Source organism: Lemur catta, chromosome 14, assembly GCF_020740605.2.
Source record: "Lemur catta isolate mLemCat1 chromosome 14, mLemCat1.pri, whole genome shotgun sequence".
NCBI classification, from domain to species: domain Eukaryota; kingdom Metazoa; phylum Chordata; class Mammalia; order Primates; family Lemuridae; genus Lemur; species Lemur catta.
The window spans coordinates 12780175-12805727 of NC_059141.1; the positions used below are offsets into that span (position 1 = coordinate 12780175).

At 34.5% G+C, this 25553-nt stretch overlaps 1 protein-coding gene and 1 pseudogene across 1 annotated transcript in view; both read right to left on the bottom strand.

Annotated features, from left to right (window-relative positions):
* Positions 1-25553, bottom strand: part of ATRNL1 (attractin like 1) — a 541384-nt gene that overhangs the window by 494849 nt on the left and 20982 nt on the right. Inside the window, exons 2-5 of the mRNA XM_045568085.1 lie at positions 20487-20570; positions 19257-19370; positions 15017-15145; positions 13428-13636 (exon numbers count right to left, since the gene is read on the bottom strand). Coding sequence (XP_045424041.1) covers positions 13428-13636; positions 15017-15145; positions 19257-19370; positions 20487-20570 — 536 coding nt within the window. The remainder of the gene's footprint in view (positions 1-13427; positions 13637-15016; positions 15146-19256; positions 19371-20486; positions 20571-25553) is intronic.
* LOC123650331 lies at positions 2469-2714 on the bottom strand (annotated as a pseudogene).

Genomic DNA, 25553 nt, shown 5'->3' on the forward strand with positions numbered 1-25553 from the left:
ATATGATGTGTAATGATCAAAACAGAATATCTATCATCTCAAACATTTATAATTTCTTTTGTTGGGAACATTCCAAATCTTCTAACTATGAAATATACAGAAGATTATTATTAACTATAGTCACCCTACTGTGCTATTGAATATTAGAACATATTCCTTCTATCTGACTGTAGTTTTATATCCATTGACCAATCTCTGTTCATCTTCCCCCTACCTTTCCCAGCCTCTGGTAACCATCATTCTACCCTCTACCTCTATGAGATCAATTATTTTAGCTCCCACATGTAAGTGAGCACATGTGATATTTGCAAGATTCCCTTTATTATAAAAATATTTCCATAAAAAATCTTCTACCACTTCATAATCTGGTATCTCATGCAACATCTCTGCATAACTGTCCCTGTATAACTTCTCTCAATCAATACGGGAATCTTCTCAAGGTAGCAGGTCTCAGCTATTTTTAAAAAGGTGTAATAAACAAAAGGACTTCTTAAAGATTTAATATGCTACTTTCACCACAGGTTATGTAAAGTTTAATAAACCATAAAACATAAATAAATTTCTAGTGCTATAACTTTAGGCATTAGTGACAGGCTGCTGAGAGTCAGATTTTTGAGGGAAAAAAGCTATTAAATAATCACACAGGGTAGAATTATACTCTGATATCTCCCAAACTTATATGTCCAGCTCCACAATCTCTCATAAATTCAAACTACTTCTTGACATTTCCATTGGATATCTAATAATCTCACACATCCAAAAATAAAACCATGACTGTTCCCTTCCAAACCTGCTCCTTCACCAATTTTTACCATCTGAGTAAATGGTACTTCCACTCCCCCAGTTGCTCAAGGTGAAAGCCTTGGTGTCATTCTTAAGTTCTTTCTCCCACACCCTACATCCAATTCACCAACAAATCCAACACTAATTAGCTATGCAGAGATTACAGACTTTCCACATCTTAAAATACGGAAATGCTTCAATGATTGTTGGTAAGCAGATGTGTTTCAGCCAAGTATCAACCTTACCTTCCCAGTTCCCCTGACTCCTCACCAGAGATAATTCAGAACTCCTTATAATAGATAACTAAAAGGGTAATGCCTGGCACAACATGGCTCATCCAGGATCTTCTCCAGTCCTCAGGTCAGCATCCATTTTGACTGGTGTCCTGTCTGTGCCTCACCAATTATAAACATATTTAAATGCTACGACCCCACCACTGATCCCTTCCTCTGCAACTATCATCCTAAGTCCAAGCCACCATCCACTCCCACCTGTACTACTGTAAGAGTCTCCAAACTGGTTTTCTTATTTCCATTCTTGTTCCTTTCTCATCACATTCAACTCTCCACAATGCAACCAGAATGATTAAAAATATATTATAAATCCATTCCTATCACTCCCCTACTTAAAATCCTTCAGTGATTTCCCATCACACTTAAAGTAAAATGAAAAATCCTTAACATGGCCTACAACAACTGCATAATTAGCCTCCGTATACACTTACTGAATGAATGAATGAATGAATGAACCAATCAATCAATCAATAGATGGATGAATGAAAGGCACCCTAGGGCTGTAAAGGAGTATAAGCATGACCTATGGGGTCAAACCTAGCTTTCCTACTTACTAGCTCTGAAACATTGGACAAAGTTATTTATAATAACATCTGTAAGCTTCAGTTTAATTCTGGAGATTATATCTAGAACATAGGATTTTATGAAGATAAAATGAGATCCTATATGAACCATTTAATATTTAATATTATAATAAATGCTTCATAATAGCATCTAATTGTTATTAAGTCACCCCCTCATTTATATACAAGGAAATTAAGTATAATTATGTCAACATACAAAATAAATTAACGAAGCTTAGTGCTATTAGATATTATAACATACAAGCTAAAAAAAAGTAAAATTACAGTAAAAAACTTCTATAATCACAGGTAAATCTGATTGAGAAATAGTTGCAAAGAATAAATATAGAATAAAGTACTACAAAGTTTTGAAAGTTTTTCCAAAGCAGTTCCAGAACTAATGATTTACATTCTTTCTTCCTTTCCAAAGTATCCTAGTTATTTTACATAGGAAAATTTTTTTCTAAAGGAATCTATCCCTGATTTTACAATGGAAATCAGTACAAAAATTTTATTTGCTTACACAAATGAAATTTATAAAACAACTTAGCTTCCATAAAAATGGATAAATATTTAAAGTCTTCAGGTGACAGAGACAGCAATCCCTCTAGGACCCTCAAATTTATGAACAGATTTATATACTAATTTCTGATGTGACTAGAAAAACTATTTAATTTTAGGGCTTTTTTTTTTTTTTTTACTGTCCACAGCATTTGTTAATTGTTTATTGATCAAGAGAAACTATTCTTTAGCCCACATATTCATGTTTCATAGCTCAGAAACACAGGTCAGTGACAAACTTCTATGTAATTCAATCCAAACAAATTCTTTATATTTGAAAACCACTCTGATTTGAACTCTGAAAGATACCAGCCTTCCTCATCTCTTCAAAATCTTTCCTGGAATCATAACTTCTGTAGAAATCTGCATATGCCTTCTTTCTTGGTTCAGCCACAGCAAACTTACAGAGTGCTGCAACCCCCAGGGATACAGTGAATGCTCCAACAATATGAAATCACAGATGCCTGGCCAGCAGGCCATGAATAAGAGGTTTTATCAAACCACTGGAAGCCATGGTAGTTGTTGTCCTTGATAGTATGTCAACCTTAAGTAACTATACCCAGAAAATATTAAATATGGAGTTTATCTGAGCCCAAAGCTTGAGGATGGCCACCCAGGAACACAGATTCAAGTAGCTCTGAATATATACTCTGATTAGCAGCAGTTACAGTGTTTTTTAATTTTAGTTTTAAGTTTAGTTTTTAAAACTAATACATACAAACAGACAGAATGGAAAACCTAGAAGTAAAATTTTCTCTCTCCCAACAACTAGGCAGATGAATTATTCCTTTTAATTTCTAAAAACAAGAATTATTCTGAGTGAAGTTTCTTTAAATTATTTCTGAAATGTAAAAACATTCATGAAAGTAGAATGCAGGAAAAGAAACCAAAAAGCAATCCAGTCAAATAAGGGATTTTCAGGGGATAAAATTAATCTTACTCCAGGATTTTAGCCTTCCTTTTGATATAGTTTTGGCTCAGACCTGTAACTTATATTTAACCTACACTATCATAAGAAAGCATTTATTTTACTATTAAGGTAGTACACATTTAAAGAGCCAAATTATTTTCTTTTTACAGTTCTCAACTAAAAACATTAAATAAATATTGCTAACTTTGAACTATATCAAATGCAGGTTGTTAAGTTGCACCTCTTAGTAACTCTATACTATATATATCACTTTTGGTATTTTAAATAAATCCAATAACCAGAAAAAAATATACCCTTAACAGTATCTCTAGTGTAGTATGTCAGTTAGGTTTCTTGATTGTAAGCCACAGAAACTAATTTGGATAGCTTATGGGAAACTGGGAATTTATTGGAAAAGTATGTAGAAATTTAGAGAATTTTTCAGGGAGGAAAAAAATCAAGCTTACAATAGACAGAAACCTGCATTTATCATCCCATCAAGACTACCCTCAATTAGCAAAAGGCAATTTCCCAAAAAGAAATTGGATTGTTTATAGGAAGGGGAAAATATGCTGGGAAAGGAGATTTTAAGAGAGGCATATGTAGCTTACTGTAATTATTCCGGAAATAGTGCTATGATTTAATGGGTGCACTGAATCTGAAGTTCTCCAATAAAATGCAAAATGAGACAAAATCATTTCAAGAGTTCTATCTTCTACCATCATTAGAAAAATTTGATTTTGTTACAGTATCCAAAGTATTCTACTCATGTTCTAGACCCATAATATCAATTTCCAAGGGCCAATTTCCAAAGGCCAATTTTAGCATATGTTAAACGTCCACAACTATTCTGACAATATGTTAATTTATAAAACAATGAATTGTATAAGTGGTAATCATTATACTAGAATACTCAGAGTATATAAATAGTATACCTAATATCTAAATATATTCACAAATTTAAGTTTTTATTAACAAAATGCATTAAACCTGATTGCACAGAGAAGTGATTACTAAATCAAAAGCTATTACAAAATGTCTACATACTAAAAAGGAAACTGTTTCTGTAGTATCAGTCCCTTAAGCATATACAGCAAGGCACTTATTATTACAAATCACTTTCATCTAGTTGTCATCCCAAGATTCAGACAAGAGCAAGTAATATCTCTGTACAAATAATGAAACTGATTATCAGATAAGTTAATTGACTTGCCCAAGATAATTCTAATTGTGAATAGGGAAGAGTTCCTCCATACCTCCATAAATTGGAATAACTTTAAGAAATATCCACTCTAAGAATTGCCACGTGATATGGACTAAATGTTTGTGTCCCCTCAAAATTCATATGTTGAAGCCCTAACTCCCAATGTGATGGTAAAAGGTAGTAGGGCTTTGGGGAAGTAATTAGATTTAGATGAGCTAATTAGGGGGGGTGCTCTTGAAGGGATTAGTGCCCTTATGAAAAGGGCACCAGAGGGCTTGCTTGCTCTCTCCAGCTGGCTTCGCTTTCTCCAGCTTGCATTCTCTCTCTCTCTCTCTCTCTCTCTCTCTCTCTCTCTCTCTCTCTCTCTCTCTCTCTCTCTCTCGCTGCCATGTAAGGATAGAGTAAAAAGATAGTCGTCTGCAAGCCAGGAAGATGGCCCTCAACAGAACCCAACCATGCTGGCACCCTGATCTCAGACTTCCAGCCTCTAGAACTGTGAGAAATAACTTTATCTGTTGTTCAAGTGACCCAGTCTGGCATTTTGTTACAGCAGCCTAAGCTGATTAAGAAAGTATGCTCTGAAGAAAATCTATAAACTATGTGAAGGGCATTGGAAAGGCAACATACACTATTTAAAACAAAACAAGCAAACAAACAAACAAAAAGAATCCTAAGAAAGATTTAAGACACTGATCCTGATCAGTTGAAAATGATAAATATAGAATTAGCTAGATTAAGAGCAATGTCTTACATTGTCTGGTCAGAGGCAATAAAACAAATGGTTGTAAATATCTCAACTTTAGACAGGCAAGCTTATCTGAGGAAGAAATATATATGCCTAGCACAGAATACTCTATGAATTTTGTTGTGGCCCACAGTTCAGTCTTTGGTTCTATTTTCTCTCTATGCTCACTTTCTTATTAATCTAATCTCATGGTTTTATGTACCATCAATGGATTCCAATTTAATATTTTTAAGCCAACAACCTCCAAATATCTGTATCTATATCTATGCGCACACACACACACACACACACACACACACACACACCCATATAATACAGACCTCTCTCCATCAAACTCCAGACCCATATATCCAACTGCCTCCTCAATATCTCCTTTTGGATGTCTAAAAGACATCTCAAGCCACGTACAGTGGCTCACACCTGTAATCCCACCACTTTCGGAGGCTGAGGCTTGACCCCAGGAATTTAAGACCAACCTGGAAATAACAAGATCCCCTCTCTACAAAAAATGTAAAAAACTAGCCAGGAGTGGTGGTGCATACCTATAGTCCCAGCTAATCAGGAGACTGAGGCAGGAAAATTGCTTGAGCCCAAGGAGTTGTAGGCTGCAGTGAGCTATGATGATGCCACTGCACTCTGGGCAGCAGAGCCAGATCCTGTCTCAAAAAAAAAAAAAAAAAACACAGACGTCTCAAACTTGACATACCAAAACCAGACTAATCTTTCTCCTAAAAATCTTCTTCATATCAGTTGATAACAACTCCATCTTCCCATTTGCTCAAGCCAAAAGCCTTAAAGTTATCTTTGACTCTTCTTTCTCTCATCTCCCACATTCAATCCATCAGCAACTCTTATTAACCCTACTTTAAAATTACATTCAGTATTTAGGCAATTATCCCCACCTTCCACTGCTACCAACCTGTCCACACTCCAATTGTCTCTCACCTAGATTATAGTAGTAGTCTCTTAACTGGTACACTGCTCCCACAGTCTGTTCTCAATAGGAACCTTATAAAAACTAAGCCAGATCATATTGATCTTTTGCTCAAAATCCTTCAATGCCTCCCCCATTTCATGTAGGGTAAATGTCAAAATCTATACAATGATATCTAGAAAAAATAATTCTAAGCTTCCTTTGAAACCAGAAAAGAGCCCCGATAGCCAAAGCAATCTTAAGCAAAAAGAACAAATCAGGAGGCATCACTTTACCACACTTCAACCTACATTACAAGGCTACAGTAACCAAAACAGCATGGTACTGGCATAAGAACAGAGACATAGACCAATGAATCAGAACAGAGAACTCAGATATAAAACCATCCTCACACTGCCATCTGATCTTTGAAAAAGCAGACAAAAACACTGGGGAAGAGAATCCCTATTCAATAAATGGTGCTGGGAAAAGTGGATAGCCACATGCAGAACCTCTCACCTCTCACAAAAATTAATTCATGATGTATAACAGACTTAAAACTAAGGCATGAAACTATAAGAATTCTATAAGAAGAGGTTGGAAAAACTCTTATAGATATCAGCCTAGGCAAAGAATTTATAAAGAAGACCACAAAGGCAATCACAGCAACAAAAAAAAATAAATAAATGGGACCTAATTAAATTGAAAGAAATAATCAACAGAGCGAACAGACAACCTACAGAATGAGAAAAAATATTTACATACTATGCATCCAATAAAGGGCTAATAACCAGGATCTACAAAGAACTCAAGCAAATCAGCAAGAAAACATCAAACAACCCCATTAAAAAGTGGGCAAAAGACATGAACAGAGCTTTTCAAAAGAAGATAGACTAATGGCCAATAAACATATGAAAAAATGCTCAACATTTCAAATCATCAGGGAAATGCAAATCAAAACCAAAAGGAGATATCACCTAACTCCAGCGAGAATGGCTTCTATCAAAAAATCCCAAAACAACCGATGCTGGTGTGGATATGGAGAGAAACGAACACTTATACACTGTTGGTGGGACTGCAAACGAGTTCAACCTCTATGGAAAGTAGTATGGAGCTACCTCAAAAATCTAAAAATATACCTACCATTTGATCCAGCAATCCCTCTACTGTGTATTTACCCTTAGTGGATTAATAAAATGTGGTATATGTATACCATGGAATATTACTCACCCATAAAAAATGGTGAACCAATACCTTTTGTAACAACTTAGATGGAACTGGAGACCACCCTCCTAAGTGAAGTATCACAAGAACGGAAAAACAAACAGCACATGTACTCCCTATTAAATTAGAACTGAATGATCAACACTCATGTGTACATATGGTAGTAAAATTCAACGGAAATCAAGCAGGTGGGAGGGGGGGAGGAGGGGTTGAGTAAATTCACACCTAATGGGTACAATGCACACTATCTGAATGATAGACACACTTATAACTCTGATTCAAACTGTATAAAAGTAATTCATATAACAAAAACTTTTGTGCCCCCATAATGTTCTGAAATTAAAAAAAAAACATAAAAAATGACAAATGGAAAAATAAATAAGTAAAAAATGGTTTGAAGACTTTAAATTTTAAAATCTAAATCTAAAAATATTTTTTTTAATTTTTTTGATTTGTAGAAACATACTTTGTATTGAGTCTCTGTGGGTTCCAAAGTTCCCTAAAAACAAAACCCTGAAAATTGCAAGATTTTCTCTTGGGGAATGGCTGATTATTGGAAAATTTAAATCTTAATAATAGTAAAGGCAAAATTGTTAAAAAAAAAAAATCCATACAATGGCCTACTAAGCTAAGACTTAGCTGATTTAGCTCCATCCTTCACATATCTCCATCACTCCCAATGCCCCCTGAACTCCAAATTCCCAACCATCTCCCTTGCTCTGTAACTTCTCTGAGTTCATATCTGAGTAATCGCCTGCTTAGTAATTCAATTCCAGCCACACTGGCCTTTTTGCTGGTCCTCAAGCACACAAAGCATCCTCCTGCCTTATGGTCTGTGCACTGACTGTTTTCTCTGCTTGGAATGTTCTTCTCCTAGATATCTATATGGCTGAACTCCCTCATTTGCTTTTAAGTCTTTGCTCAAATATTACTTTCTCAAGAAGGCCTAACCATGTCATCCTATTTTAAATTGAATCCCTTGATCTATTTATCCTTCTGTCTCTGTTCTATTTTATTTTTCCATTATACTTATCACCTTCAAACATACTATATAATTTATGTTTATCATTTATGGTCTGTTTATCCTAGCTTGAATGTAAGTTCCACAAGGATCTTTGTCTTTCTTGTTCCATGATTTATCCCAAGTACCTAGAACAGTGCCTAGCACTTCATAGAAGCTCAAAAAAATTGCTATATGAATGAATGAACAAAAATAAATACTGATAAATGAATTCATGAAAAAGGGTTGTAACATATATATTCTCAACACTACTTTTCTTTTTAAATAGTTAACTTTTCAAGTAGGTTAGGAATAAAAATTCCTAATTTTACTGGCTCTTACAAAAAATCAGATCTACTGTTTTTGCTAAGCAGGAAGAATTTAATGGAGTGCATTATCTGACACTTGTCTCTCCGCAAAGTTAAAATAGATAAAATAGACAGAACGTGTTCGTTATTAACAAATTTCTAAAGTAAAATGTAAACTACTTTGTGAATTTCTTCAAGGCAACTCATCATCTCATGTGTATGTATATACTATCCTAATATCACTAATTATGCCCGAAAAATGTTATATGATTAACCCAGAAAAAAATACTTTAGGTAAAATACAATTTTTAGTTGAAAGATTTTACATTTTTCTAAATCAAACAAAATTATGAAGTTTTTACAAACTTCAATAATGCTATAGAGTTTTAAGTGTATTTTTTTGGTAGTCAATACTGCCACCCAATGGCAAATGTTAAAATCTAAAACTAAAGGATTAAAACAAAATATGAGACTAAGGTTCTAAGAACCAAACTTTGAATAAAATATTTAAAATGCTCAAATTGGTTCTCTAAATATTTAGATTTATGTTTTATATATCAAGTAAATGAAATAATTTGTTGGAGTACTACTCTTCTAAAACATCTATTAATATAATTGAATGTCCACATATCACTATACTAGCAAACTAATATATTTCTGATACATTAATTCAACAAAAAATCTACACTCACATTCAATTTTAAAAGACATTAAAATCAATGAATTTAGCACTTCCACTCACATCCTACTGACCAAAACTTAGTAACATAGCCATACTAGCTGCAAGGGAAGATAAGAAATGTGGTATGTAGTTGGAAGGACTTATACTGAACTGAAACTCAATAATGAGTTCTATTACAGAAACAAAGGAAAGAATGAATGCTGGGAAACAGTAGTATCTGCTATATTTTCCAATAACTATTTTTTCTGCTCAAGCAACTGTTTCTGTTGCTTTCAACCAAAGACCCCTCATCATTCAGATTGTTTAAAGTTATATACAAGAGAGAAACCTGGAACCACTCTGATTAAGGGAGTTGGTGGGGGGAATACCACACCTTGGAGTCAACAGTGAAAATTACCGTTATATTTGTAGTCTTTACATATGAACATAAATTCAATTTGTCATGTCTCGATTTTAATGTCTTTTAAAAATTCTTCACCTATCCCAATGTTTGGAAGCTACCTTAAGAGATCGATGTTTCTCAAGCTGCCTTTTTCCCCCATGTGGCTTATTAAAATTTAAACAAATTTTATTAAGTGAAAAATGTCACAGAAGCAACCAAGATGTCCTTCAGTAGATGAATAGATAAACTCTGGTACATCCATACAATGGAATGTTTTTCAGTGCCAAAGATAAATTAGCTATGAAGCCATGAAAAGACATGGAGGAAACTTAAATGCATATTACCAAGTGAAAGAAGCCAGTCAGAAAAAGCTACATACCTTATGATTCCAACTGTATGACATTTGAGAAAAGACAAAACTGTGGAGACAGTAAAAAGATCAGTGTAGCCAGGGGTTAGGGGTGGGAAGGATGAGTAGGCAGAGCACAGGGGATTTTTAGTCTAGAGAAACTATTCTATATGATACTATAATAGTGGATACGTGTCATGATAAATTTGTGCAAACCCACAGAATGTCCAGCACTAAGAGTGAACCCTAAGTAAACTATGACTTTGGTTGATAATAATGTGTCAACGTAGGCTCATCAATAGTAACCAATGTACCACTCCGGTGGGGGATGTTGATAATGAGGGTGGCTGTGCATGTACTGGGACAAGGGATATATGGGAAATCTCTATGCCTTCCACTCAATTTTGCTATGAACCTAACATTGCTGTAAAAAATGAAGTCTATTTTTTTTAATGTTATAGAAGCAGATGAGTCCATATGGGTCCCTATATTTTAGTAATCTATTTAATATCTAATTATCTTTAACAGCTATACATTACGACAAAATTAAACATTACAATAAATTTGTGTGCTTCTCAAAATGCTGAACCTAGCATTTTCTACATTCTTTACTATTTCAGCTTTGGGTTTTGTAAGTGCTTTCTATAGGAAACGAGGAACAGTTGGCTTTAATGGTGCCATCTATCCTTAACATATACTCCTACAAAATTTGGAAAAATGTCTCAAACAGTAAAAAGGTGAAAGCAGATGGTTAAGAAAGAATTATGGTGTGTGTCTGTAGTCCCAGCTACTGAGGAGGCTGAGGTGGGAGGATCCCTTGAGCCCAGGAGTTCAGGTCTAGCCTGGGCAACATAGCAAAGTGAAAGAAAAGAAAGAAAGGAAATAAGGAAGGGAGGGAGGGAGAGAAGGGAGAGGGGAGGGGAGGAAAGGAGAGGAGAGGGGAGGGGAGGGAAGGGGAGGGGAAGAAAGGAGAGAAAAAGAAAGAAAGAAAAAGATAAGAAAGTTGGGGTGTGGATAGCACCAGAGAACAAAGTGATGGCTGAGCAGAAGTCTTGGAGTTACTTTATAGAAAAACTAAAGAAAACAAAGACCAGGTGGGACAAGTCTGAGAGAAATGTTAGGAAGGCAACCCAAGACTTAATATAAAGATAGCTTCTTCCTCTGTGTTTACTTAATAAAATCCTAGTTTTTAAAGGGTGATGCTCATTTTTTTAAAAATATGTACTAGCGTAGAGCCAAACAGAATAAGTAAAGTCAACCGACATCAAAGGATAAAATATAATGGTGGTAACAACAATCTGTTATTCTAAATGAAAGAATCCAGTTCCAAATAACACATTGTATAAAAACGCCAGATTTTTAAGCTCATAAAGATTGCTTCTGCAGCCCTCTTTTTTAAACATCTCTTGTTCTTTCAGTTCCATTCATCCTGGAAGCAAATCTTTCTCTTCTTTATATCCCACTGATTTCTCCTCATTCCATATATCTGAAATAAAAACATCATTTTCTCCCTAATGGTTTTCATCACAATCCCACCTACATTAGCCTATGCTTCCTTAAATACACAATCAGGATCAAGTCTGAGGCACAAAATAAGCAAACTGCACATCATTTCTCTTGAAAATAGCATACTCTCTTATTTACCAAGCCCTCTACCCTCAAAATACTCAGATCAATTCAGAGATCAATTCCCTAATTATTAAGAATTGTTAATAGTATAATATTTGTCTGATTTCTATAAGTTTTATGATTTATAAAGTATTTTCACATTATTCTCAATTTAAAATATATGTATATATACAAATATGTGTGTATATTTATAACATATATATTTCTTAGACTAATCATATTACCACTATGCTTTAAAACTGAACATATTTCACTTTTTCAGTGAAATAGTTCCAGTAGTTGCTTCTCTATTTCCATTTGCTTATAGACATATTAGATTCAGGAATTTTTATGATATGGGGCATTACTGATGAAAAGAACAGAATGTGAAAAGGCCAGAAAAACAAAATATAATATTTTGAACCAGATCTATATTATAAGACCCCATAAAATAAAGCATTTCAAAGAAGGACTAATAAAATTAAATAAAAAATAGGAAAGGAACACAGATGTTCAGAGAATGTTATACAAATGCATTCCTCATTTGCTTTCAAGACTATTGAAATGAGATGCAGACTAATAGCAGCTGAAGGCTAGTTTGAAAAACACTGTGCCTGTGAACTATACTTCTACTTCTTAGGCCTTAACTTAAATATAATATTAATGTTCCATTCCCTCCATAGAAAAAGAATTTATTTTAGTTTCAAGATAGAAATTTTTAAAATTGTATCTCAAGGCACTTTGGAGGGGAAGAAAAGTCACAAATGATTAAAATAGCCACATAAAATGTCCCTATAAAATAAGTAACATTTAGAAATTTGTACTGTTATAATCATACTAGGTAATCAAATTTCAATTTAATGAGAAATCACTGATATTTTGTATAGTCGGCATATCTAATATTTTTAATGAGATAACAGGCATAATTTATACAAAATAATTTTTCTAAATAAGCATTTAGCATACTCAATAACTTTTTTAAAAAATTTCATCTCAGGAATAACAAATACACCTACATGCAGAACACATTCTTTTTGGTCTTAGGTTTGATAGGAACTATTGCTACTATTTGCTACACTATATTATAATAACACATGATCATGTACCTTTAGTTACCCAATTATTCAAAGTTCCCTCTATCAACAGGATTAATATATTGTCACAAAGGAAGCTCTCAATATGTAAATATAATCACCAAAAAGTAAGTTCTGGGTGGATAAGTATATGGATAATTAGATCTATCTCTTAATTTAATTCCACAATGACAAAAGTTATGATTTTATACCCAGATACAACAGTAAGGAAAAACTCTTCAGTGTAGTCTAAAGTTAATCTTTGATAATAGGTTTAGAAATTGTTTTAGAAATTCTTTCCTAGGAATCTTACTTTTGCAATGGGCAGTTAAAATACCCTATCTTTTAAATGTTTAAAATAGTCTATGTTCTTTTTAAAACAGCCACAAGATGTCAGTCTTTCCTATGAAATAAGTTAATATACTGCAGTACCTTGTGCATTTCTTTTTGTAATACACCATTTGTTACCCTTATAAGTCAAATTTGACTGCATCACATGTTAAATTCAGTGATTTCATCAAATTCATCAAATTCATCAAATTCAACAAAGAATTACAGAAGATCATAATGATCATATACCTACAATTCAAAGAGTTTCACAAACAATTTAATCCCTGAAATAGCACATAGGCAAAATCTTTACCAATTCTATTTGTGAGAAAGCAGATTATTAAGAAGTTGATTGTTAATCAGAACATTCTAGAAATAAAAGCTAATATATGAGATTTGGGTGTACAAACTATAACAAAACAAATAAGTACATAACTTGTATTAATCTATTAGATACATGAATCAATGTTTCAAAAGCCATCACACCGTATGTGCTTACCTTGCCAACTATCATTGCAGACACACAATTTTTCTCCTGTCAGGTCACAGTAACCATGATCTGGACTGCCGCAATTAGCTTTACAGTAAGGAATATCACAAGCTTCACCCTTCCAGTATTTATCACATTCACAATATACTTGACTTGGAACAGAGATACTAGTTGTACACTTCCCATGACCAGAGCAATTGTTAGGACAAGAATTGATTCTGTAAAATATAATTCATATGTATTCAAATTTAAGATAATTGAAAAAGAATTTTGGTTGATATTTTTTAAACTTTATAATTTTTATGTTGTATCTTATATGCTTATAAATTTAACACAATTTCACAGTGTGATTTCAATTCTTTATTCTTTTTTACCCTTTTACTCTAAAGCAATTATGTTAGTATTTATTTGCAATTGGTCTTAGTTTATTCAGAGAATTTACTTTGCTACCAAGACTCCAAACATCCAAGGACTACACACTCAACATTTGCAGGATCTATACAGCTCCAAGCAAAATGCTTTGTACAGACTTAAGTACTCAAATGTTTTGAATATATATTTTACAGAAATAAATTAAATTCATGAATACCAAACTATATGAGAAGTCAAGATATAACTTGGTTGTATAATATTTAAAGAGTATGCTATCACTATATATTCTTACGTTAGAAAAGGAATGTTGATCACATTTAGCTTTAAGACTCTTTAAGTGATTACATTCTACTGTGTACTTATTCTCCTTTGTATACATGCTTGTGTATCTATTTATATAAATAAATCCTATAATAAATTGCTGATTCAAGGATATTTGGAATATCTTATTCTTGATGAAAAACTCTCTGTTTATCAATTTCTACATTCATGAAGAAAAGAAAAATATTAATGTATACCGTTCCTCTCTGGCCATTCCTGTGAAAGAATCTGAAAGCCTCTCTGGCCACTTCACTTCACCCTTGGACTTCTACATAAAAATTTATATAAAGTGTCAGACACATCATAAATTCCCAATGAATAGTTTTTCTTATTTTAGAAAAGACAGTGGTATAGCCATTTAACTTATCTCTTAAGCTTCAATTTCCTCAAGTGTAAATGAGAGAAAAACCCACTTGACAGAATGGTTGTAAAGGGAATTAAATGACATAATGTATATATAACATCCAGTATAGTCTTTGCAATAGAGAAGGACTATGAAAACTTAGCTGTCATACCCCTCTTCAAATTACAAGTGAAATACCTTAGAGCACAGAAAGGCAGTTTAGGACTCCCTGCAATCCCACATATCTGTTGCTACCAGTAAAGTTACACTAGTTTGTACTTGTTTAATTAATCATTTGTCAACAACTAATTTTAAATTTTGTAATTAATTTTCAACCGAACTTAATTTGCTACCATATTGTTCTCAGAGATTATCCTAGGCTTGATAGCATTTTGTGGCATATTAAGATTTTATGTCACTTAAGAGGGGATCATATACACCAATTTGAAATTTAACACACTAGCCTGCTCCTGGTATATAAAACATTTATAAAAATAAAGAATAAACTCTTTTAAGTCAAACCATAAGAATCATTAAAAGACAACCTTTAAAACATACTTACGAATAGAAAATGTTGAAACCAGTTAGATTATATGCTGCATCGCTAAAAAAATGTAACAGTGCATAGCCAGATGTTGTAACAACTTCAGGCACGGTTTCATTTCCCCTTATTTCAGGGACTATCAAACCACTAAAAGAGAACAAAATTAAACACTATGTGTATCAATATACATATGACTATTAACCATATAAAATCTACTCAAAAATATTCTTATCAGGATCATTAATTCATATACATTAGAATGGGCGACTAGAAGGTGAATAAATCTAAAATAAGCTCCTATCCATTTCTCACCCAATTAGTTCTACTACTGCTACCAATACACTAACATCTACTCTCATGACACTGCACCCCTTGTTTTTTGTATCACTATTCGGACTGCAATGTCCCATCCCTCTCTTTGGTCCGGCTGTCTATCCTATCATAACACTGCAGGATGGTCTTTTACTTAATTCGTATGTAAAACTTCACTTAAAGCCACCTTGCTACTCTTAACAAGTGATTTTATACTTTTACTTTTTCCCATTGGTTGCAAATTCTGACAAAGCCAAAAGCAACATTCCCCACCAGCTAAGTGATTACAATGAGATTCTAGTTAAAGTTGTACATTTCCAATACACTCATCTACGTGTTTTGGGTAATTTAAAAATATAAACTTGTATGTTTCTTTAAAATTTTGTACAGTTATGCATATTACATTAATATATAACTATTCCAAAACAGAATATTGCTCACTTAAGACCATATGCACACAAGAGAAAACTACCTTGGGGAAAGGAGTGATATAAATGTTCAAAAGCAAGAATTCTAAGTTAGTAATTTTTACTAACTTGTACTTTTTAAGCCTACTTGTTCATGGAGACAATTACTTATCTTCATTTAGTTATATTATTCTACCCTCTATAAATCTGTGAAAACATGCAATAGGAAAAAGAAAAGCTGCTAATAAACAAATTATGCAACTCAAAATAGTCCATTCCTTTAGACAGAGTTAAACTTATGTTTGGGCACCACTAGTCCCAATTCTTGTAATAGATACAGCTAGCCTCAGATCGCTCTGAAACCAATAAAAAGAACAGATTTGTTTGCTTGCTTGTTATAAGTATTTTAAAAGCAATAAATGAAAGAAAGTTTCCACTTATTATATAAAACACCAGGAAATTTATACCAATGACATCAACTAGTAAAATGACAAACTATATTTTTTAAAAAATCATCTTGAAGGTCCTGGAGAGCTAACAAGATGATGTGCCCAGGCATTGATACCATTTCCTATCTGGGCATTTGCTGACTTCAGAGTTGGAAGTGAGATTTGAAGGGCTAAGAAACTGAGTGGTACTTTCAAGGGTTTTCCAGAGCTAGAGAAACAAAAAGTGAAACCAGGGCCCTCACTTTGAACTGGGATCCCAACAAGTAAAAATAAAAGTGAACTACTGAAAGTCAGGCCCCTCTAAAGGACTGCACTGAAGCTTATGTATGAATCACCTCAATACCTGAGTTTAGATTGAGCTGACTACAGACTGCTGCTCTCTGCAGGAATATAAAATCATTCTAGGCCTCAAAGTACTACTACATATGATACTCCAAATGCAAAGTCCAGCACACAATTGTTGAGACACAGCAAAAAAAATAATACTTCTCCATTCGAATCTATTATCTACATTCTAAAAAGTCTTGCCTACAGAATAAAAGTCCAATTTCTTTAATGTGGTATACAAGGAAGCAATATTATAGTGAATAAGGGATTATTAGGGTCTAAAATTACATAACCTGGACTCATATTCTGACTTAACAGCTAGGTGACTTTGGGCCACTCACAGAATCTCTCTGTGCCTCAATTCTCCATTTATAGAATGGCAATAATAGTACCTAAAGGATTATTGTGAGGATGAAATGAACTACTGCATATAAAGAACTCTTGTGCACGTTGCCTGGCACAAAATGAGCATGCAATAGATGTTACTGATTGCTATTTATTGGGTAATTTGGTTCCTAGGTATCCCTTCACATTTCCTCTGATCAAGTTACTCAAAACTTCTTACTGTTGTCCTAAAATATAATGTTCTTTAGTGTTTCTATACCTTTACACATATGTTTTTCTCTACCTAGAATGCCCTATCTGGTCCCCATACTTTGTCTACCATTCTTGTACTTATGATGAAATTTACCATGAAGAATTAAGTTATTTCTTTTAAAATTTCATAGCACTCTTTCAAAACCTAATCATAATAGTTATTATGCTGTATGAAAAATCTGTGTCCATGTCCTCACTAGTGCATGACTACTTTGTACTAAATTTGTCTGGCTTTTGTCCCTAGTTCTTAGAATGTAACCAATAAATCTTTGGAATTTCCCCAGTGATAGGAATATCTTTGTTATTCATGAGAATTTATGCCAATGAGGTGACTCATGGTGGGCCACTAGATCATTTAGCTAAAGAGATGATTCAGGAGTCACTGCAATGGCCTATGCCTCATTCCTCACTCAATCTTTACTCTAGGTTTATGATAATCTCTGGAACTGAGTAAGTTATCAAATGTTTATTGAGTAATAAATACTTATACAACTGAAATAATTCAAATACATTTAGATTCTGAACTCTTAGCAAGGTGAAGTATATAGGCTTTTAAATTAGGAGACTGAGGTTCAAGTCCTTAATCCTGGCTCTACCATCTGTTAAAAGTAAATAGTTTCTCTGAGTCCCAATTTTCTCAACTGTAAAATGGGGATAATAGTATTTCCCCCACAAGATATTTGTGAGGATTAGATAACATTTAAATTGTCTAGCACAGTGCCTAACATCAAGCGGATATTCAATAAACATGAGTTTTCTGTCTTCCTCAGGATTGCTAACAGGAACACTTGCTAATGAAAATTCACTAGTTCCATCTTCACAGCCATGTACTAAATCCCATCCTGCTAATTATCTTCCTTTAGTAACAGGAAAGGATTGGTAAGAATGTTAATAGATCAGTATTTGTTATAATACTAAGTCATTAGAGCTACTGGAAAAACAAATGAAAAGGCATACATCTAAATGATGGTCAGTCAATAATGTCATAAAAATAAAGATAGCAAAGTCATGTGTAAAAATAAATGTTTGAACCAAGGATCTTATCTAATTGTAACAATGCTGTAATTATCTTACAAAATAATTATTCACAAAGCTCCACTCCATTTTCTATCTATCGTCCTGAGATGAAGGGCTATCTGTAGCTATACTTTTTTATAATGTTCAAACAACTCAAAAATGAAGTTCTAAAAGCATTTTAAACAATAGCAATATCCTAAGGATTCACTTTGAAATAGTCATTCAAAAATACAACTCCTTACACATTTGTCCAAAAACAAAACAGTTAACATTCCTGATAAAATGGAATATTTGCAACATGAATAGTAAAAAGAAAAACTGCAATAAAAAATTTTGAGGGGAACAATAAGCTTTTATCTATACTTAAATTTTCAACCATGATACAACATATAAGAAATATCATGCAAATAGCAAAAGTAAAGAATAATGTAATAAGTAACTGGTCAACAATCATGTTAGTTAAATTGTATACAAAATCTATACTACATGTACATAATTTTTTCTATGTCTAATGAATTTTCTCCTATTCATAAAACTGTTATAATAATCTGTTACACAGATATATAGATTTTTAAGCTGATATTTAAAATGCTATAATTTCAAAAATTAGTAATAGTCTGACTACTTAACTGCTAACAATGAAATATTTTGAAGCAAACAATTCCCACATTTTGAGAATTGGTAGAAATTCCATCTTTTTGGCCATTACACAAAATACAACTTAACTCTTTTATGCAGAATTTAAAATTTCATCATTTCACTTAAATGAAAAGACAACTATTTAAAAATATACATTTGTGTATATGTGGTCATCTAGAACTCACCCTAATCTATCCAAATGGATCATTCTGAAAACAACTTCAAGTCACTTTAAAGGAATGAACTAAATACAGTGAGAATAAAGAATGTTTATAAAGAAATATATATTTCCAATAGAGTATAGTACTTACCTCTGCTAAATCAATATTTACATAATGATATATACACTTAAATTGGTAGTCAAAGCACACAACATAGTACTGTAATCATTTTTGAAATTTAACCATCAATATCTACACTAAATTTATTCTGGAGTACATATCAATACATTTAAAATTAATAAATTATACATAGTTACCGTTCTAAAACTGATTAAACATAATTACTCACCTAAGTACAGCTATTAAAGGTGCATATATTGAATCTCCGTCATAAACATACATATGATCCCAGCTACATTCTGTAGCAAAATGATTGAATCTTAATCTTAACACTGCATTTGGACTGGAAAAAATATTAAAATATTTTTTAAATTAATATATAATATACAAAGCACAGTATGAAGAAATTTTAGGTAAAGTGTTTCATTAAAAATATGTTTACAGATAATTTTGCTATAACTCCTTAAATCACCAGAGTAAAAGATTGATAAACCATTATATCTAATTTGTATAAAGGAGATAAAATTTTCAAAATCTATTAACAGGTCATATGGAAGTATCATTATTTTCTAAAATTTAGTCAACAGAAAATGTTCCATGTCTTAAGGTAGAATTTACATAGATAGTATACATCCCTGAAACATTAATTGAACTTTACACTCAAAATGGGTACATTTTGTTGTATATAAATTTTACTTGAATAAAGTTGATTTTTAAAATTCGACACTCAAGAAGCAAGTATTCTCATTTCTACAGAACTCTTAAGTAGAGGCACTAAGTTCTTTAAATTTTAATCAAAAGGTCTTAATATGTCATACTATTAATATTAAAAAATAGACAGACTGTAGGTACATAGCAGAGAATTAATAGTTTTTAAGTTTTAAAATAACAAAAAAAGTTTCCAAATACAGTCCTTAAAAATCAGAAAATGGTTCAAAAAGAATTCCTATCGATTCATTTACAATCCACTTATAATATGTTTAAATAAATTTGGTTTCAAGCCCTACTTACTAAAAGTTACCTCTAAATGAATAATTAACTCCCTCTTCTACAAAATGTTCTTTTAAAAATACCCTTAGAATTAAAATGTTGAATAGTATGAATTAATAGCATAACACAGCATGAAATATTTTTATACTTTCTGTGGAATCTTCAAATTCCGTAACAAGATGTGTAAAACAAGCAAAAAATGCCTACTCAATACCACAGTAACACAACTCAAAAATAAAATATATAAAAATTAACTATTATCACAAGCAAAAGGGTACTGTAATTTATATTAAATGTGATGTCTAACAGTTGTAAATTCCATGTAAAAATGTAAATAATGTTTTCCAATAAACAACTAAATAAACTATACAACTATAAAGTCATTATACTTTAATGCTTTAACACTGATATGATCACCTTTACCATTTCAGAATAAAATAAATTAATTCAACCCAAAGTGTATACTTACTAGCCTTCAATTAGCCATGTACATTTAGTTTTATACTTATAGTTAATTGGACCATCTGTTAAATATCCAGAAGGTTCTGTTAACCTAGAAAACAAAATCATGAAAATAATTACCTTAAAGTAACTTTAAGAAATATAGTAGCATAAGAAAATTTAAAAATCATTAAGAAAAAGTAATGGGACATAGCAACTGCCAAAAAGAGAATTTATTTACAATTTAGGAAAATTTCAAATTGCTGTATTTTTATCTACATCTCACAGGATATTTATTTTGGATTTCTTTAAACCATGATATTTCATGACCATTTCAATTTACACAGTAGAAACAGACACTGAAAGATTGAACATTGTACTGATGGGTTCAGTGTTGATGCAAAATAGATTAAGTTAAACATCATCTGCACAAAAATTAGGTTGAGGCAAAAGAAGGAAGATTAAATGCACTTTGGAAGATGCAGATCTATGGAACAGAGAAGCAGTATATGAATGTCCTACTTTAGAGAGTCACCTTGCTAGCTATATTTGATTTGCATGCACCAGGATTGCTAAGGTAGTTGTCACCAGACTTTACAGAGTTCTGCTACCTGTATTTATTACCATTTTCTCTTATCTACTCTACATCTAGTCCAAGAACTTAATCAATTTTTAAAATAGGGTAAATCAAAAGGCTTTATATCTTCCATTTTATACGTAAAAAAGGAAAAGATAATTAGAAAAACTTCAGATTTTCAGAATTTAAAAATATTTAAAACAAAAATCTCAATTCTACATCATTTTGTTCTCACCTCCAGTGCAATTATTTTATCAACAAAAGACTATATTTTAAATAATTAAAATATCTTCCCACTCAGCATTTATATACTGTATTTGTAAATGCATACATACGTCACAGCCAATTGGTCTTTATGTATTCACATAAACACACACACACTCATAGATATCAGGGTCATTATCTACTTTTAGATAAAATTAAATTTTCCTCATAGTATAGAGCCTTAAAAACATTCGGAGAAAAAATATTTCATTTACCTATTCAGGGTTGATGGAAAGGTCAATGTTAATGTTATATGCAACATGTTCGTAATCCTTGAAAATTACTTTGGGTAATAAAGGGACTAATTCATGATTGAAAAAACTTTTGGAAGAGGAGCGGAGCCAAGATGGCCAACTAGCAACATTGCTTTTCAGATTGTCCCAGAGAGAAGACAGAATACTGGACTGAGGAAAGCAGAGAGCAGTCACACCTCAGGTGTGGATCACAGGGAGAGACAACAGAGATGTCTGGAGACTCAACCAAGAAAAACTGTGAAGCTAAGAAGGAAGTTAGAGAAGAGAAGACAGCGGTGCAAGCCAAACCCAGAGAGGCTGGAGCCCAGTGAAAGGGTAAGAGGGTCTTCCCCTTTCCCACATAGGTGCCTTCAGTGAGCATCGGGATATAAAACATTTTGGAGGCCTTCTACCTTCCACGAGCCCAGGCACAGCAGCTCAATAGGAATGATAGGGTAAACCAGCCATCCACAGGAGTTCGGGTGTTCAAAAGGGACACTTTTCAGGAGAGTCCCATGAGAGATGGGAGTGCTGGTTATCTTACACCTAGACACTTCCTCCTCTGCAGCCCCTCCAATCTTGGCATTAGAGAGAGTAATTTTAGCTGGTAGCTATGCGCCCCACACACACTGCAACCTCAAGAACACTCAACCAAGTAGCACACCAACAGCTGCATCTCCACAACAGACGCATATTTCCAGCTGAGCCCACCACTGAGAGCAGGGCCGCCACAATTTGCAAGTTTCCTGCCCGCAGGTGTGTCTCAGGATGGTACACTGGCGGCTTAGACAGGCAGACCAGAACTGGTACCCCTAATCCCCAGATATGAGCCCAGTGCAGGGAGATGCAGAAGAGTGATCTCAGTCTGGGACACGGGTGGTGAGGAAACCCTCACAGACACATCCAACAGGAGAGTGTGGAGGGGCACTGCGGAAGGGGGATCTGTGAGAGTGCCCATCCGCCACGCCCGCTGGAGAACCACAATATTGGATAGGGGTGCACTCAGGGTGAATTAGCATAGCCCCTGGTTCCCCTGACAACTGAAAGACTTGGGCGCCACCTGAATAGGAGCAGTGGCCCCTCCCCCTACTCATTACAACAGGGAGTGCCGCTGTAACTGCCTCCATAAGCAAGAAAACATTTTTTTATAGTTTTTTTTTTTCTTGTAGTTCGCTTATGTTTCAAGGTCCCAGGCCAGTAACATTTGCTGACCAGCACTTTGTAACTTTCTGTTATATTGATGCATTCATTCTCTTTTGAGTTTCTTTTTCAGAAACAGTAGAACCTTCTTACAGTCACGAGATAACTACAAAGCCTTACCCCACCTATTTATCTGAAGAAAAGATAAGTGATACTCCACCACAGATTGTGCCCAAGGACCTACTGAGCCTGCACACAAGCTGAAAGAATGACCAATATTAACTCCTAATCCCCACCCTGGGAGGGCCTTATCCACCATTTTTTGATCAGAGGACATATGCACTAACATGATTTCTCACTGTGCTTTCTGCCCTGCACTCCACCCCAAACATGTAATGATGCTCACTCCCCTCATACATTATTCATTTCACCTCCAGAAAAACCCCTGACGAGGAGGCAGATTTGAGGTAGTCCATAACACCCACCTCCCAAAAGATGTGTCCACTGAAATAAATCCTTTTTTCCTGGGCAATACTCATTTTCTCAGTAATTGGCTTTCTGTTCAGCAAGCAACAGTGAACCACAATTGTGGGTTCGTTAATACACACCTAAGCCAAGAAACTCATGAGTGGCCACTACTTCCAGGCAGGAGAGTGCCCCTGGCAGAGGCCCCTGCAGACAGATAAGCCTACCTCTCTCCACTTGGGGTCTTGTGGTGGAACAGGCATACACAATTGGGGATCCCCCCACCTGCCAGCATCCCACAAGATGCATGCTAGTGTGTCAGATACATGGAATGAGGGGTAGTTCAAGAGCCGGTCTTGGGCAATAAGGGAACTCACACATATTGATCTGATGGGAGAGTGCTGTGAAGATACAGGGAGAAAATAGGGAGGGCGCCCACCCCACCCCACAGAGAAACTGTGCTAGTGGACAAGAGTGAGAAGAGCCTGGACAAAAGCCTTAGCTCTCAGACAATTAGGCCTCTCCCTTAGGAATAGCCTACCCAGCTTGGAGAGATTGCCCTGCACTTCAAACCAGCAGCTCTCCCAGTGGCCAGATAAGCAATCTCTGAGATCCACCAAGGCTTTGTAAAGCCTCTCTGGCTCCAGGAATCCAGCTATGATTTGTCTTGCTCCTCCCTCCACCTCAGAGGGAGTAGAGAGCAAGCAAACCTCTGGGAGCTACAAGGTCCCTTCTAAAGCTTGGAGCATTCATATGCCCCACCTGGGGGACCAGAGCTAACCATGGGCACAAAAGACAATCTCAGCAGCTCACTCTCCCACACAACCATCAATCAATGACAGGGAGAACAACCCCATAGCTAAACATAGCGCCTACCAACTCAAGAAAAAAGGGAGCAGCTGAGTCATACTCACAAGTACCACCCATCATCACTGAGATTAAGCTGGGGGTCCTAACTCACTACACAATGTTGGAAAAGGTAAAGACAGCAGGTCAGAGGTAACCCAAGAGGTATACCTAATGTGCAAGAACTCCCCATAGGCAAGTCAGGACCAGCACACCTCTCTCTGGCAGGCTCGGGGATTGATCTTCAGGGACTCAAAGACAGGCTCATAAGCCAGGCCTCATATCCCCAGGTCTCAACCAAGAGGCCAGATGAGAAGGAATCAGAAAAAGAACTCTGGAAACATGAAAAATCAGAGTGAAAAGATATCCCCAAAATAAAAAAATAACTCCTTACCAATGGATACCAATCAAAATGAAAAGATTGAAATGACAGATGATGAATTTCAAATATGGATTGTAAGGAAGTTCTGTGAAATACAAGAGAAAATAGAAACCCAATACAAGGAAACCACAAAAACAATGCAGGAAATGAATGAAAAATTTACTAAAGAAATCAAATTATTAAAAAAAAATAAAACAGAACTGGAAATTAAAAACTCATTCAAAGAAATACAAAACACAGTGCAAAGCCTTAAGAATACACCAGATCAGCCAGAAGAAAAAATCTCAGAGCTTGAAGACAATACCATTGAGGTAAACAAGTCAGTCAAAGAGAAAGAACTAAGAAATAAGAGGAACAAACAAAACCTACAAGACATATGAGATTATGTAAAGAGGCCTAACATAACAATCATAGGTATCTCTGAGAGCAAAGAAGAAAATACACAAGAGTTGGAAAACCTGTTTGAGGGAATAATTGAAGAAAATTTCCCTGCCCTTGCTAAAAATCTAGATATCCAGGTATAAGAAGCCCAAAGGACTCCTGGGAGAGTCATCCTGAGGAAGCAATCACCATGACACAGAGTCATCAGACTGGCCAAAGTAAACATGAAAGAGGCACAGCTACCAGCTGTAAAGCAAAGCATCAGGAAATTTACAAAGAAAACCCATCAGACTAACTGCAGACTTCTCAACTGAGACCTTACAAGCCAGAAGGGACTGGGGCCCCATTCTTAGTCTTCTCAAACAGAGTAATGGCCAGCCTAGTATTTTGCATCCTGCAAAACTAAGTTTCTTATGAGGGAGAAATATAGACTTTCTCAGACAAGTAAACACTGAGGGAATCTGTCAAGACCAGACCTGGCCTGCAGGAAGTAATCAGAACTACATTATCCACGGATCAGAACAATAGACACCCACCAGTGTAAAATCACCCAAAAGTTAAAAGTCAGAGCCCAGATACCACAATGGCTAAACAGGTAAAACAGAGCAATAAAGTTCTACTCAACAGGATGAACAGAAATCCACCCCATCTATCAATTCTTTCAATAAATGTGAATGGCTTGAACTCCCCACTCAAGAGACATAGGCTGGCTGAATGGATAAAAAAAATACAAGCCAAGTATCTGCTGTCTTCAGGAAACACATCTAACACACAAGGACTCATTCAGACTCAAGGTGAAGGGATGGA